General features: G+C 43.9%; 1 protein-coding gene across 7 annotated transcripts in view; it reads right to left on the bottom strand.

Moving 5' to 3' along the window:
• Window positions 1-9,755: 9,755 nt before the first annotated feature.
• The window catches only part of LOC140726840 (tumor necrosis factor receptor superfamily member 19-like), a 97,235-nt gene continuing 93,403 nt past the window's right edge, over window positions 9,756-13,587 (bottom strand). For all 7 annotated transcript variants that reach the window (XM_073043726.1, XM_073043732.1, XM_073043729.1 and 4 more), the window contains one exon: window positions 9,756-10,824. In XM_073043726.1, the coding sequence (XP_072899827.1) occupies window positions 10,813-10,824 (12 nt within the window). In that variant the 3' untranslated portion in view covers window positions 9,756-10,812. The remainder of the gene's footprint in view (window positions 10,825-13,587) is intronic.

Below are 13,587 nucleotides of genomic sequence, written 5' to 3'. Positions count from 1 at the left end.
TGGATTATATGAAAGAACTACATGAGTGACATATGTCATTACGACACCACATCATATGTGGCCGCCTTGCCAAAGAAAAAGAAAAACCAAGCAGGTAAATATCCCAGCTCCTGTGTTTTTTTTCCTTTGATTAGGTTCTAGAGTTACAAAACATACAGTTAGATGAGGACAATATTTCATAGTGATGAGTTATGATCTGCAGTGAGTCGAGGAGTGGAGAGAGCAAATTACATCACAACTTTCCAAAGGAAGCTGGATAACTAGTTCAAAAGGAAGCGTTTGCAATGTTATATGGAAAGAACAGATGAATGGGACCAATTGGATCATTCAGACATTGAACTAAGTCTTGATGGAAGAAGTGGAAAAATGGAGAGATACCTTCTTACTTCAGGAGGCACTGCAGAGTCAGGCACAGAACACGGCGAACACAAATTATGGCAGTGATCGACCCTAGAGGGTTCCCTTGAGAATCTAGATGCAATATATAGGAAGATGTTTGACAATTTGATACTGCAAAGTATTGGTCGGCATTACTTAAAGAATTATATCATGTGACCAACCTGGTGTAAGTACAAATAGAAATGCTATTTAAGCTCTGTGTAAAGTGTTCAGTTGATGAAATACTTTGTTAGTTTAATTCTTGGACAGTCCTGCAGTATTCTAGAGGTCAGTAACAACATCTTCTCCTTGCTGATCACCAACATGGGTACACCTCAAGGCTGCATGCTTAGACCCCTGCTCTACTCTCATTACACCCACAACCGTGTGGCTAAACACAGCTGAAATGCAAACTACAAATTCACTGTCGACACCCACTGTTGACTAAATTACAGGAGCTGATGAGTCTGTGTACAGGAGTGAGGGAGAACATATGGTTGACTAATGTCACAATAACAACCTCAAGCTCAACATCAACAAAACCAAGGAGCTAATTGTTGACTTCAGAAACGGGGAATTTGGGAGACCGCATACCAGATATTATTGGTGGGTCAGAAGTGGAGAAAATAAGTAGCTTCAAATTCCTGGACACTTAAATCTCGGGTGATTATCCTGGGCCCAGCAAAGAGAGTCCTTCTTGAAGTGGTTGTGAGAACTCCTTCACTTTCTTAAAGGTTTAAAGAGATTTGGCAAGTCTCCAAATACTGTCACAAACTTCTACAGATGCATTGTTACAAGATGACTGTTTGCATCTTAGCCTGGTACAGGAATTCTGGGGCAAGAAGCTGCGGTGAGTAGAGGACGTAGCCCTACTCGCCATTGACAGCATCTACAGGAGGTTCTTCCTCATAAAGGTGGCAGCTGTCATCAAGGTTTCCCATTCTTCATGCTGCTACCTTCAGACAGGAGGGGCAGAAGCCTGAAATCCCACCCCACTAGGTTCAGGAGGAGCTGGTTTCCTACAATCTTCAGGTTCTTTAACTGATCGGCACAACTCTAATCCCTCCTCAGCAATGGAGCACTATGGACTTGTCTCTGTCTCTCATTTTTACATTCTTTCCTTTCCCTCTTCACTGTCTTGCATATTTCATGTATATTTATATTCTCAAAGTGCCTGAGTTGCAGCTTCAAGTAAACCTTTTATTGTACATCTACTTGTGCACATGCACATGACGATAAACTTGACTTGAGGGAATGCAGAACATATAATGACAGGTCTATGAGCACCACATCCTGCCGACTGCACCATTAACCTCATCCACTCCTCATTCTCTACATCCCATCACCCAATTCAGTAAGTCAGTCATCAGACTTCAATTCAGATCTTTGCAACATCAACACACAACTGCACTTTGTAAAGTTTTCAGTCTCCCTCCCGCTCTCCCTCCCCCCCGCTCCCACGCCATCCCCCCCACTCTTGCGCCCTACCCCTTGCTCTCTCTCTCACTCTCACACCTGTTCGGTCATGAGAGATCCATTATCCAACCTCATGAAAACTCATCACTCTTTCTTCCCCAGCGTGGTGGTGCATACAGGAGGCGCCCTGGAAGAGTCAATATGACTGTATCTATCAACCTCCTCAGAGGCATTCACAATTGTTGGTAAAAAAGCTTTAACCTGGATGAGGAAGTGGAGGGATGGGTTTGTAAATTTGCTGATGACATAAAGGTTGGGGGTGTTGTGGGTAGTGTTGAGGGCTGTCAGAGGTTACAACGGGACATTGACAGGATGCAAAACTGGGCTGAGAAGAGGCAGATGGTGTTCAACCTAGATAAGTGTGAAGTGGTTCATTTTGGTAGGTCAAATACGATGGCAGAATATAGCATTAATGGTAAGACTCTTGGCAGTGTGGAGGATCAGAGGGATTTTGGGGTCTGAGTCCATAGGACACTCAAAGCTGCTGTGCAGGTTGACTCTGTGGTTAAGAAGGCATACAGTGCATTAGCCTTCATCAATAGTGAGATTGAGTTCAAGAGCCGAGAATTAATGTTACAACTATATGGGACCCTGGTCAGACCCCAACTGGAGTACTGGTTGCCTCACTACAGGAAGAACGTGGAAACCATACAAAGAGTGCAAAGGAGATTTACAAGGTTGTTGCCTGGATTAGGGAGCATGCCTTATGAGAATAGATTGAGTGAACTTGGCCTTTTCTCCTTGGAGCAGTGGAAGATGAGAGGTGACCTGATAGAGGTGTATAAGATGATGAGAGGCATTGATCGTGTGGATAGAGGCTTTTTCCCAGGGCTGAAGTGGCTAACAGAGAGGGCACAGTTTTAACGTGCTTGGAAGTAGGTACAGGGAAGATGTCAGGGTTAAGTTTTTTTATGCAGAGAATGTGCGGAATGGGCTGCCGGCGACAGTGGTGGAGGCAGGTATGATAGGGTCTTTTAAGTGACTCCTGGATAGGTACATGGAGCTTAGAAAAATAGAGGGCTATGGGTAAGTGTAGGTAATTTCTAAAGAAAGTACGTGTTTGGTGCAGCATCGTGAGCTGAAGGTTTTCTATGTTTCTATGTCTCTAAGGCTGCAGGAGTCCTCTTTCAGTAGGCTTTGTGTTTTTCTCTCTCCTCTCACCACAGCCCAACTCTGGGCATTCATGGCTCTTTCTGTGAGCCTTTCCACCTTCTCCTTCTTGGTCTGTTCTACAGCATCTGCTCATTTTGCCTCACTCGTGCATCATTGAGTGTGAACAGCTGGTTTTTACTGAATCTTTAATGCCTGTAGAAAATACTTGGGATTTACCACACCACTCCTTGTCAACTTTGCAAGTTGAAACAAGTATGTAGAAAGCACCCAACATTTATTGAATTTTGGAAACTGACAGTAGAAATCAGCCAGTAGCTTTAATATAAACAGTTGATCATCCCTTTGAATGCTGCTGGTTAGGCCTTTGTTGTTGCCAGGACATACGCCTGGACACGTCTAAGAGAAAGTGTCGGGTGAAGTACGGACTGCCAAGATGGCAGAGCCATTGATAAACCGCCACTGCATTTCATGATCTGGCCTATATACCTCGTCTGAGAAAAATCCTCACCCGCAAGATGCCTGCTGTGATTAGCCAGATAGTGTGTGAGCACACATGCCCTTTTGGAACTCAAAAGCACTTTTTGCATCAAGAGCAGTAATGAAGCCAATTTTATTGTCAAAATTTTTGCACTTTTTTTTCTGGTGAGGATGCTAATTCTGTGTATAACCTTGAATAAGTAAACTGAATTCTATAGTTTTGATAACGCTGTTTCCTGTCCTATATTAATACAGATATAGAACAGTTGGATTGTTCTTTCTCCTTTCTATACTGCTTCCTTTGTACTGCAAATGTACAATTCAGATGAGCTGTGTATTTGACTGAACATGACAGTTCCAAGCTGTGGAACCAAGCCATTTCACTGATCCCTAGCCAACAACTGCTGAAAAGAAAGTATTTTAAAGAAATACTGTATATCAAACTTGCTGAGTCACAGGCCATATTTAGCAGCTGGGAACATTCAGCCACCCCTGGATCACACGGACTTGGGACTGAAAGAAGAAACAGATTTCCTCAGCTCCCTTTGTGAGTTCGGACTTGACAGGAGGGAACTCTGGACACAGGCTTGCGAGGCAGCATTCAAAGACTACTTGTTTACTAAAGAGGATTAACAGCATAGAATAGATGGTTTTCAGATGATGGATTTGGCTTTAAACTCTGACCATGTCTTTTGAAAATGGATGTGATCAACTAGCCAGATTATGGGAGGTTGAGCCTTCAACAATATCTCTATCCTCCATTATGGTGAGATCTGGCATGTATGTGCTAAAAGCATTTGCAAGTATGTTCAGCTGGAGGAGGTGTATAGAGAATCCACCTTAGCCTCGTCCAGCATCACAGAAGTCAGTCTCCAGGCAATTTAATTCACTCCATGTGAAATAAATAGCTGAGAGGCACAAGGAATTCTACAGATGCTGGAAATCTTGAGCAACACACTGAAAATGCTGGAGGAACTCAAAAGGTCAGGCAGCAACTATGGAGAGAAACAAGCAGTCAACGTTTCAGTCTGAAACCTTTCATCAGGATTAGAAGGGGGCAGAAGCCAGAATAAGGCAGGAGGAGGAGAACAAGTTGGCAGCTGGTAAATGAGACCAGTTGCAGACAACTGGACACAACAAAGGATGTGGGACCAGACAATCACCTCACGATAATACTGAAAACCTGCACTCCAGAACTAGCTGAGCCTCTATTCGTATCGTTCAGTTCAGTTGCAATTCTGACATTGACCTAAATGTAAGAAAAATTGCTCAGGGTATGTGCAGTTCACAAAAAAATTGGACAAATCCAAGCCAGCAAATTAATGGCCAGACTGGCCAGTTTCAATCACTGGCAAAGTCATGGAAGTATCGGCAATGCTCACTAATCTCCATCGTTCAGTTGCACCAGGACAGCTTGGCTCCAGACCTTGTGCCAGTCTGCAGGTACAATTGAGACACAGAGGCTTTAGACTCCTGTTTCTGACTATCCTGCAGATAAATGTACAGTCTCCGGAAAATAAAATTGAACACCTTAGGGCAAGATTACAGTACCAGAGGGACATCAGGGACTGTTGTATACTTTGTTTCATGGAAACATGGCTATCCTCTGCCATTTCAGATGCAGCACTGTAGCCTAATGGCTTCACCATTCTCTACAAAGATGGGACGGCTCAGTCTGTTAATGGTCGAGGAGGTGGAGTATGTGTTGATTAACTCATCATGGTGCACATGCGTGGCAGTTCTATCTCAGTGCTGCTCACCCAACCTCAAACGTTTAGCGGTTGTGTCTGCCGAGGTAGTTTGCTGCCATCATCCTAGTAGTGGTGTTCATTCCACCTCTGGCCAGTGTCAGGCAGGCAGTGGAGAAGCTCAGTTCCTTGATCATAGAAACATAGAAAACCTACAGCACCATACAGGCTCTTCGGCCCACAAAGCTGTGCTGAACATGTCTTTACCTTAGAACTACCTAGGCTTACCCATAACCCTCTATTTTTCTAAGCTCGATGTACCTATCCAGGAGTCTCTTAAAAGACCCTATCGTTTCCACCTCCACCACTGCTGCCGGCAGCCCATTCCACGCACTCACCACTCTCTGCAAAAAAACTTGCCCCTGACATCTCCTCTGTACCTACATCCAAGCACTTTAAAACTGTGCCCTCTCGTTCTAGCCATTTCAGCCCTGGGAAAAAGTCTCTGACTATTCACATGATCAGTGCCTCTCATTATCTTGTACACCTTTATCAGGTCATCTCTCATCCTCTGTCGCTCCAAGGAGAAAAGATCAAGTTCACTCAACCTATTCTCATAAGGCAAGCTCCCCAATCCAGGCAACATCCTTGTAAATCTCTTCTGCACCCTTTCTATGGTTTCCACATCCTTCCTGTAGTGAGGCGATCAGAACTGAGCACAGTACTCCAAGTGGGGTCTTAGTAGGGTCCTATATAGCTACAACATTACCTCTTGGCTCCTAAACTCAATTCTACGGTTGATGAAGGCCAATGCACCGTATACCTTCTTAACCACAGAGTCAACCTGTGCAGAAGCTTTGAGTGTCCTATGGACTTGGACCCCAAGATCCCTCTGATCCTCCACACTGCCAAGAGTCTTACCATTAATACTATATTCTGCCATCATATTTGACCTACCAAAATGAACCACCTCACACTTATCTGGGTTGAACTCCATCTGTCACTTCTCAGCCCAGTTTTGCATCCTATCAATGTCCCACTGTAACCTCTGACAGCCCTCCACACTATCCACAACACCCCCAACCTTTGTGTCATCAGCAAATTTACTAACCCATCCCTCCACTTCTTCATCCAGGTTATTTATAAAAATCACAGAGAGAAGGTGTGCCAGAACAGATCCCTGAGGCACCCCACTGGTCACAGACCTCTATACAGAATATGATCCATCTACAACCACTCTTTGCCTTCTGTGGGCAAGCCAGTTCTGGATCCACAATACGTCCCCCTGGATCCCATGCCTCCTTACTTTCTCAATAAGCCTTGCACGGGGTACCTTATCAAATGCTTTGCTGAAATCCATATACACTACATCTATGGCTCTACATTCATCAATGTGTTTAGTCATGTCCTCAAAAAAATTCAATCAGGCTCGTAAGGCACAACCTGCCCTTGACAAAGCTGTGCTGACTATTCCTAATCATATTCTGACTCTCCAAATGTTCATAAATCCTCCCTCTCAGGATCTTCTCCATCAACTTACCAACCACTGAAGTAAGACTCACTGGTCTATAATTTCCTGGGCTATCTCTACTCCCTTTCTTGAATAAGGGAACAACATCCGCAACCCTCCAATCCTCCGGAACCTCTCCTGACCTCACTGATGATGCAAAGATCATTGATAGAGTCTCAGCAATCTCCTTCCTCACCTCCCACAGTTGTCTGGGGTACATCCCGTCTGGTCCTGGTGCCTTATCCAACTTGATGCTTTCCAAAAGCTCCAGCACATCCTCTTCCTTAATATCTACATGCTCAAGCTTTTCCGTATGCTGCATGTCATCCCTACAATCACCAAGGTCCTTTTCCACAGTGAATACTAAAGCATTCATTAAGTACCTCTGCTATCTCCTCCAGTTCCATACACACTTTTCCACTGTCACACTTGATTGGTCCGAAACAGCTCACACTGTTGTCTTCCATATCATTCTGGTGATTTCAACCAGACTGGCTTGAAGAAGTCTTTGAACAACTGCCTGCAAAATATCATCTGTGGAACCAGTGGAGCCAACCCACTTGATCACTGTTATCCACCATCAGGAATGGTTACCATGCCATCCTGCACCCACACTTTGGAAAGTCTGATCATCTGGCTTTACTTCCATTCCCAGTGTATAGTCAGAGAATGAAGACAGCCGAATCAGTGGTGAGGACCAAGAAGGTATGCTTAAGGGAAGTGGAGAAGTATTTACGGGACTACTTTGAGTCTATGGACTGGACAATATTCAGAGAGCTGTCTTAGGGTCTTAATATGCCACAGCTGTCAATTAATTAAGACTTGTGTGGATGAGTGTGCGCCTTCAAAACATACCAGACATAACCAAACCAAAAGCCATGGATAAGCCAAGAGATTTGTAGTCTGCTGAGGGCAAGATCTGTGGCATTCCAATCCGGTAATCAAAAACTATACCAGTTGTCTAGCTACAACTTATGGGAGGCTATTTTAAGGGCCAAAAACAACTCTGTTTGAAGTTAGTGACAGATTCAATGCACGTCAGTTCTGACAGGGTTTAAAGGCCCTTACTTCCTGAAAGCGAAACCTACTATCATGAATGGTTGTGATGCTTCACTCCCAGATGAGCTCAATGCCTTTTATACACACTTTGCAGGAGGAGAATATACTGACCTCTGTGAATCCCTGCAACATCTGGTGACCCTGTGAATCCCTGCAGCATCTGGTGACCCTGTGAATCCCTGCAGCATCTGGTGACCCTGTCAATCTCTGCAGCATCTGGTGACCCTGTGAATCCCTGCAACATCTGGTGACCCTGTGAATCCCTGCAGCATCTGGTGACCCTGTCAATCTCTGCAGCATCTGGTGACCCTGTGAATCCCTGCAACATCTGGTGACCCTGTGAATCTCTGCAGCATCTCTGTGCTGGAGGCTGATGTTACAACATCTTTCAAGAGGATGAACCTTTGCAAAGCATCAGGCCCTGATAATGTACCTGGCAGGGCACTGAAAACCTGTGCTGACCAATTTCAATCTCTCACTGCTGCTGTCGGAGGTTCTCAACTGCTTCAAATGGCGACTATCATACCAGTGCCAAGAAGAGCAGGGTGAACTTACTCAACCACTATCGCCCAGTTATACTCACCTACTATGATGAATTGTTTTGAGAGTTTGGTCATAGCCAGAGCCAACTCTTGCCTAAGCAAGGAAATAAACCCGCCACAATAGCTCTACACTGGCTCTCCTTGGCCTTGGAACATCTTGAAAATAGCAATACCTACTTCAGGCTTCTAATTATTAATTATAGCTCAGCATTCAGCACAATCATACCCTCAGTACTAATCAACGAGCTGGGAAACCTGGGCCTCTGTACTTCCTTCTGCAACTGGACCCTTGACTTCCTCACAGGGTCACTGTGAGTGTGGATCGTAAGTAACATCTCCTCCTCACTGAGAATAAAAAATAGCATACTTCAAGAATAAAATTGAAGACCTCTGAGCAAGATTGTAGTACCTGAGGGACCTCGGGGACTGCTGTGTACTTTGCTTCATGGAAACATGGCTATCCTCTGCCATTTTGGATGTAGCGCTCTAGCCCTCTATTCTCTACACCCACAACTGTGTGGCTAGGCTCAGCTCAAACTCCATCTCTGTTTCCGTCTATAAAGTTACAGCTGACACAACTATTGGCAGAATTTCAGATGGTGACAAGGAGGCATACAAAAGTGAGACAGATCAGCTGGTTGAGAGCTGTCGGAATAACGACTTTGCACTCAATATCAGTAAAACCAAGGAATCGATTGTGGACTTCAGGAAGGGGAAATTGAGGGAATGTGCACCAGTTTGCACTGATGGATCAGCAGTAGGAAGGGTGAGCAGTTTCGAGTTCCTGGGTGTCGGTATCTCTATTGATGCAGATACAAAGAAGGCACAACAGCAGCTATATTTCATTAGCAGTCTGAGGAGACTTGGCTTGTCACGAAAGACACTCGCAATTTTCTGTAAGTATACTATGGAAAGCATTCTAACTGGTTGCATCACCATCAGATATGGAAGGGCCACTGTCTAGGACTGTGTAAAAGCTGCAGAGAGTTGCAAACTCAGTCAACTCCATCAAGGACACGAGCCTCCCCCAGTATCGAGGCCATCTTTAAAAGGCAATGCCTCAGAAAGACAGCATCTGTCATTAAGGACCCCTGTTACCCAGGACATGCCCTCATCTCATTGCTACCATCCAGGAGGAGGTACAAGATCCTGAAGACACACAGTCAACAGATTCTCCCCCTCCTTTCTTATATATATTTAATGTAACGTATAGATTTAAAAATGATCATATATTGTAATGTACCTCTACTGCAAAACAACAAATTTCACAATGTATGCCAATGATATTAAATCTGATTCTGGTTCTGATTCTCCAGAGCCTACTCTGGTTATTTATGCTTACCTTTCCTTTGTAAATTGGCAATCACAATACTCCTGTTGATAAGATTGTTCCAGCAAACCATAGCATCAAGACAATGATTGTATTTTTAAATATCTAAGCTGTGGATAATGCAATAGAAACTCTTCATTTAGAATACATCATTGGCTTAAAGAAAGACTAGGAATACAGAATTGAAATATATGATTTTATTGAGTTTGTAGTCTTAGCTGAAAAACATACCTTGAAATCTACTCTACACAGAAGTATTTTAACTACTATTTTAACCAAGTTTTAACATCTCATCTATGAATGCCAATGTTCATCTTGCATTTATAAACAGAATTATCATTTCTGAAGTAAAATGTTCCAACTGAAAGTTTTCCAACCCTTTGACAAGAAGTGGAACATTGCATGAGAAACAGACATCTTTTGGCCACCCTCAGCATGCACTAACGAGTAAAAGATCATTCAATTCCATCCCCACCATCTTCCAATACTCAGAGTCACTATCTTCCAATATACAGTCCACTACCAGCTACTCAACCAATCTTGATTCCTTCAGTAAGATTACACACATCATTCTTAATGCCAGTTATTTTACTGAATTATTTCCTTCAGAGTACACTAGCAGACGTGAAAAACAATGTGAATGGCTATCTTCTTCATTTGAGAATATTAATACTTAAGAAATATTCTGTACAATGTACAGTGGCAATTTTCTAAAAAAACATTAAAGTGTACAACTGCATTTTCTAAAACTTTAATAGCAAAGATTTATATCTGGATACCTAATAAATCAAAACCAATTGGAAGAACACTGTCTATAATCCTCAGCAGGCAGTGTAAGTGACTACAGTGGTTAATGCTGCAATCTATTCCCACTGGTTGCTGTCTGAACCGTGGATCACTCATCACTTGTCTTCAGAAACCCTTTAGCAGCCTGAGCACAAAGATGTTTTGACAGTATTTTATTGTCACCTTTGCAGTCTTAAACATTCCTTCCACAAGCTTTGAACAACGTGCCAAATGGTTCACATAAAAAAAGTTAATAGTAAATCAGAAATGTATATTGTTGCTTAAAATGAAGCATATATTTAATAAGTTGTGGTTTCTGTCTGTGCTGAAAACGCGATTTGCCATTGTTCAGCTGGAAAACTCAATACCCTGAGATTCGTGCCCCGGTGAGATATTCCTCAGCTTTAGAAGGATGAAAACTGCAACGCTCCTCTGGCAACATCAAGTCATATTCTACAAAGAGTTCTGGAAATAGAAAGTTTAAGTCGCTAGTAACAATAAGTAAACATATAGCTGAATAAATTATTATCCAAAGTGTAAAAATGAGACTATTCAACAACTTCAGTAATGCGTTTAATTGACCTCATTGAATTTTTAATAAACACCCTCCATTTTTTTCTTGTTACCAACAACTAACACTTGTACATGGGAATACTAACAAAATAATTAAATATATTTCTTTGGTGTCTTTCATATGTTATTCAATACATACTAATATTCTGTTGCATTGATTACCTACATTTGAAGTGCAGTCTTCATTTGAAGTGCAAGAAACATGGTAATCACAAGCAACAAACTCCTGATAATTTGCTTTGAATGATCTTAGTTAAGGGATCAATACTGGGCAGAACTACATTGGTAACTTTCATCTCTTGCTCCAACGTTGGGCTCTGGAATCTCTGATGTCCAGCAAGATGCACCTCTGATAGAGTGATGTCCCCTACCTACAGGAATGCCAGGTCATCTTATATATTTGTAATTAAGCCCCTGGAAGTAAGAGTGTTAACAACGGAGCCATGGGTGACACAGTAATAAAGAATAGTCATTAGTGAATCATGTGATAAAAAACTGACAACTTTTCAGGCTAACCTTCCAGACAGAGCTTGATGCACCAACTATATATAAATCTGAAATTGCAACAGACCTAGTGACACACTGAAAGGTGTCAATGACCATGCTATCATCTCCTCACCAATAACCTGTTCACTAATGCCCGATTTGGGTTTCTCCAGGACTGCTTTACCGCAGACTTGATAAAGAACTTCAGTTCAAACGTTGTCCATGAGCTCAATTCCAGAGGAGAGGGTAAGGTGATGGCCTCTGATAGCAAGGCACTATTTGCAAGGTTTGGCGAATAGGAGTCTTGGTAAAACTAAAGTCAACTGATATCCGGAGGGCAAACACGAGGAAATCTGCAGATGATGGAAATTCAAACAACAACACACACAAAATGCTGGTGGACCACAGCAGGCCAGGCAGCATCTATAAGGAGAAGCACTGTCGACGTTTCGGGCCGAGACCCTTCGTCAGGACTAACCGAAAGGAAAGATAGTAGGAGATTTGAAAGTAGTGGGGGGAGGGGGAAATGCGAAATGATAGGAGAAGACTGGAGGGGGTGGGATGAAGCTAAGAGCTGGAAAGGTGATTGGCGAAAGTAATACAGAGCTGGAGAAGGGAAAGGATCATGGGACGGGAGGCCTCAGGAGAAAGAAAGGAGGTGGGGGGAGCACCAGAGGGAGATGGAGAACAGGCAAACAACTAAATATGTCAGGGATGGGGTAAGAAGGGAAGGAGGGGCATTAACGGAAGTTAGAGAAGTCAATGTTCATGCCATCAGGTTGGAGGCTACCCAGCCGGTATATAAGGTGTTGTTCCTCCAACCTGAGTTTGGATTCATTTTGACAGTAAAGGAGGCCATGGATAGACATATCAGAATGGGAATGGGACGTGGAATTAAAATGTGTGGCCACTGGGAGATCCTGCTTTCTCTGGCGGACAGAGCGTAGGTGTTCAGCGAAACGGTCTCCCAGTCTGTGTCGGGTCTCACCAATATATAAAAGGCCACACCGGGAGCACCGGATGCAGTATGCCACACCAGTCAACTCACAGGTGAAGTGTCGCCTCACCTGGAAGGACTGTCTGGGGCCCTGAATGGTGGTGAGGGAGGAAGTGTAAGGGTAGGTGTAGCACTTGTTCCATTTACAAGGATAAGTGCCAGGAGGGAGATCGGTGGGAAGGGATGGGGGGGACGAGTGGACAAGGGAGTCGCGTAGGGAGCGATCCCTGCGAAAAGCAGAAAGAGGGGGGAGGGAAAAATGTGTTTGGTAGTGGGATCCCGTTGGAGGTGGCGGAAGTTACGGAGAATTATACGTTGGACCTGGAGGCTGGTGGGGTGGTAGGTAAGGACGAGGGGAACCCTATCCCGAGTGGGGTGGCGGGTGAATGGGGTGAGGGCAGATGTGCGGGAAATAGGAGAGATGCGTTTGACAGCAGAGTTGATGGTGGACGAAGGGAAGCCCCTTTGTTTAAAAAAGGAAGACATCTCCTTTGTCCTGGAATGAAAAGCCTCATCCTGAGAGCAGATGCGGCAGAGATGGAGGAATTGTGAGAAGGGGATAGCCTTTTTGCAAGAGACTGGGTGGAAGAGGAATAGTCCAGGTAGCTGTGAGAATCTGTAAGCTTATAGTAGATATCAGTAGATAGGGCGTCTCCAGATATGGAGACAGAAAGATCAAGAAAGGGGAGGGAGGCGTCGGAAATGGACCAGGTAAATTTGAGGGCAGGGTGAAAGTTGGAGGCAAAGTTAATGAAGTCGACAAGCTCAGCATGCGTGCAAGAGGCAGTGCCAATGCAGTCGTTGATGTAGCGAAGGAAAAGAGGGGGATGGATACCGGTATAGACTTAGAACATGGACTGTTCCACAAAGCCAACAAATAGGCAGGCATAACTGGGACCCATACGGGTGTCCATGGCTACACCCTTGGTTTGGAGGAAGTGGGAGGAGCCAAAGGAGAAATTATTGAGAGTAAGAACTAATTCTGCTAGACGGAGGAGAGTGGTGGTAGAGGGGAATTGGTTAGGTCTGGAATCCAAAAAAAAGCGAAGAGCTTCGAGACCATCTCGGTGGGGGTTGGAGGTATATAGGGACTGGACGTCCACGGTGAAAATAAGAAATAAGAATCCGCAGGGAAATGCTTCAATGATTGGAGTCACATCTTGCACAAAGAA

This window comes from Hemitrygon akajei, chromosome 4, assembly GCF_048418815.1.
Source record: "Hemitrygon akajei chromosome 4, sHemAka1.3, whole genome shotgun sequence".
Taxonomy (NCBI): Eukaryota; Metazoa; Chordata; class Chondrichthyes; order Myliobatiformes; family Dasyatidae; genus Hemitrygon; species Hemitrygon akajei.
This window is presented reverse-complemented; position numbering and strand designations above follow the sequence as displayed.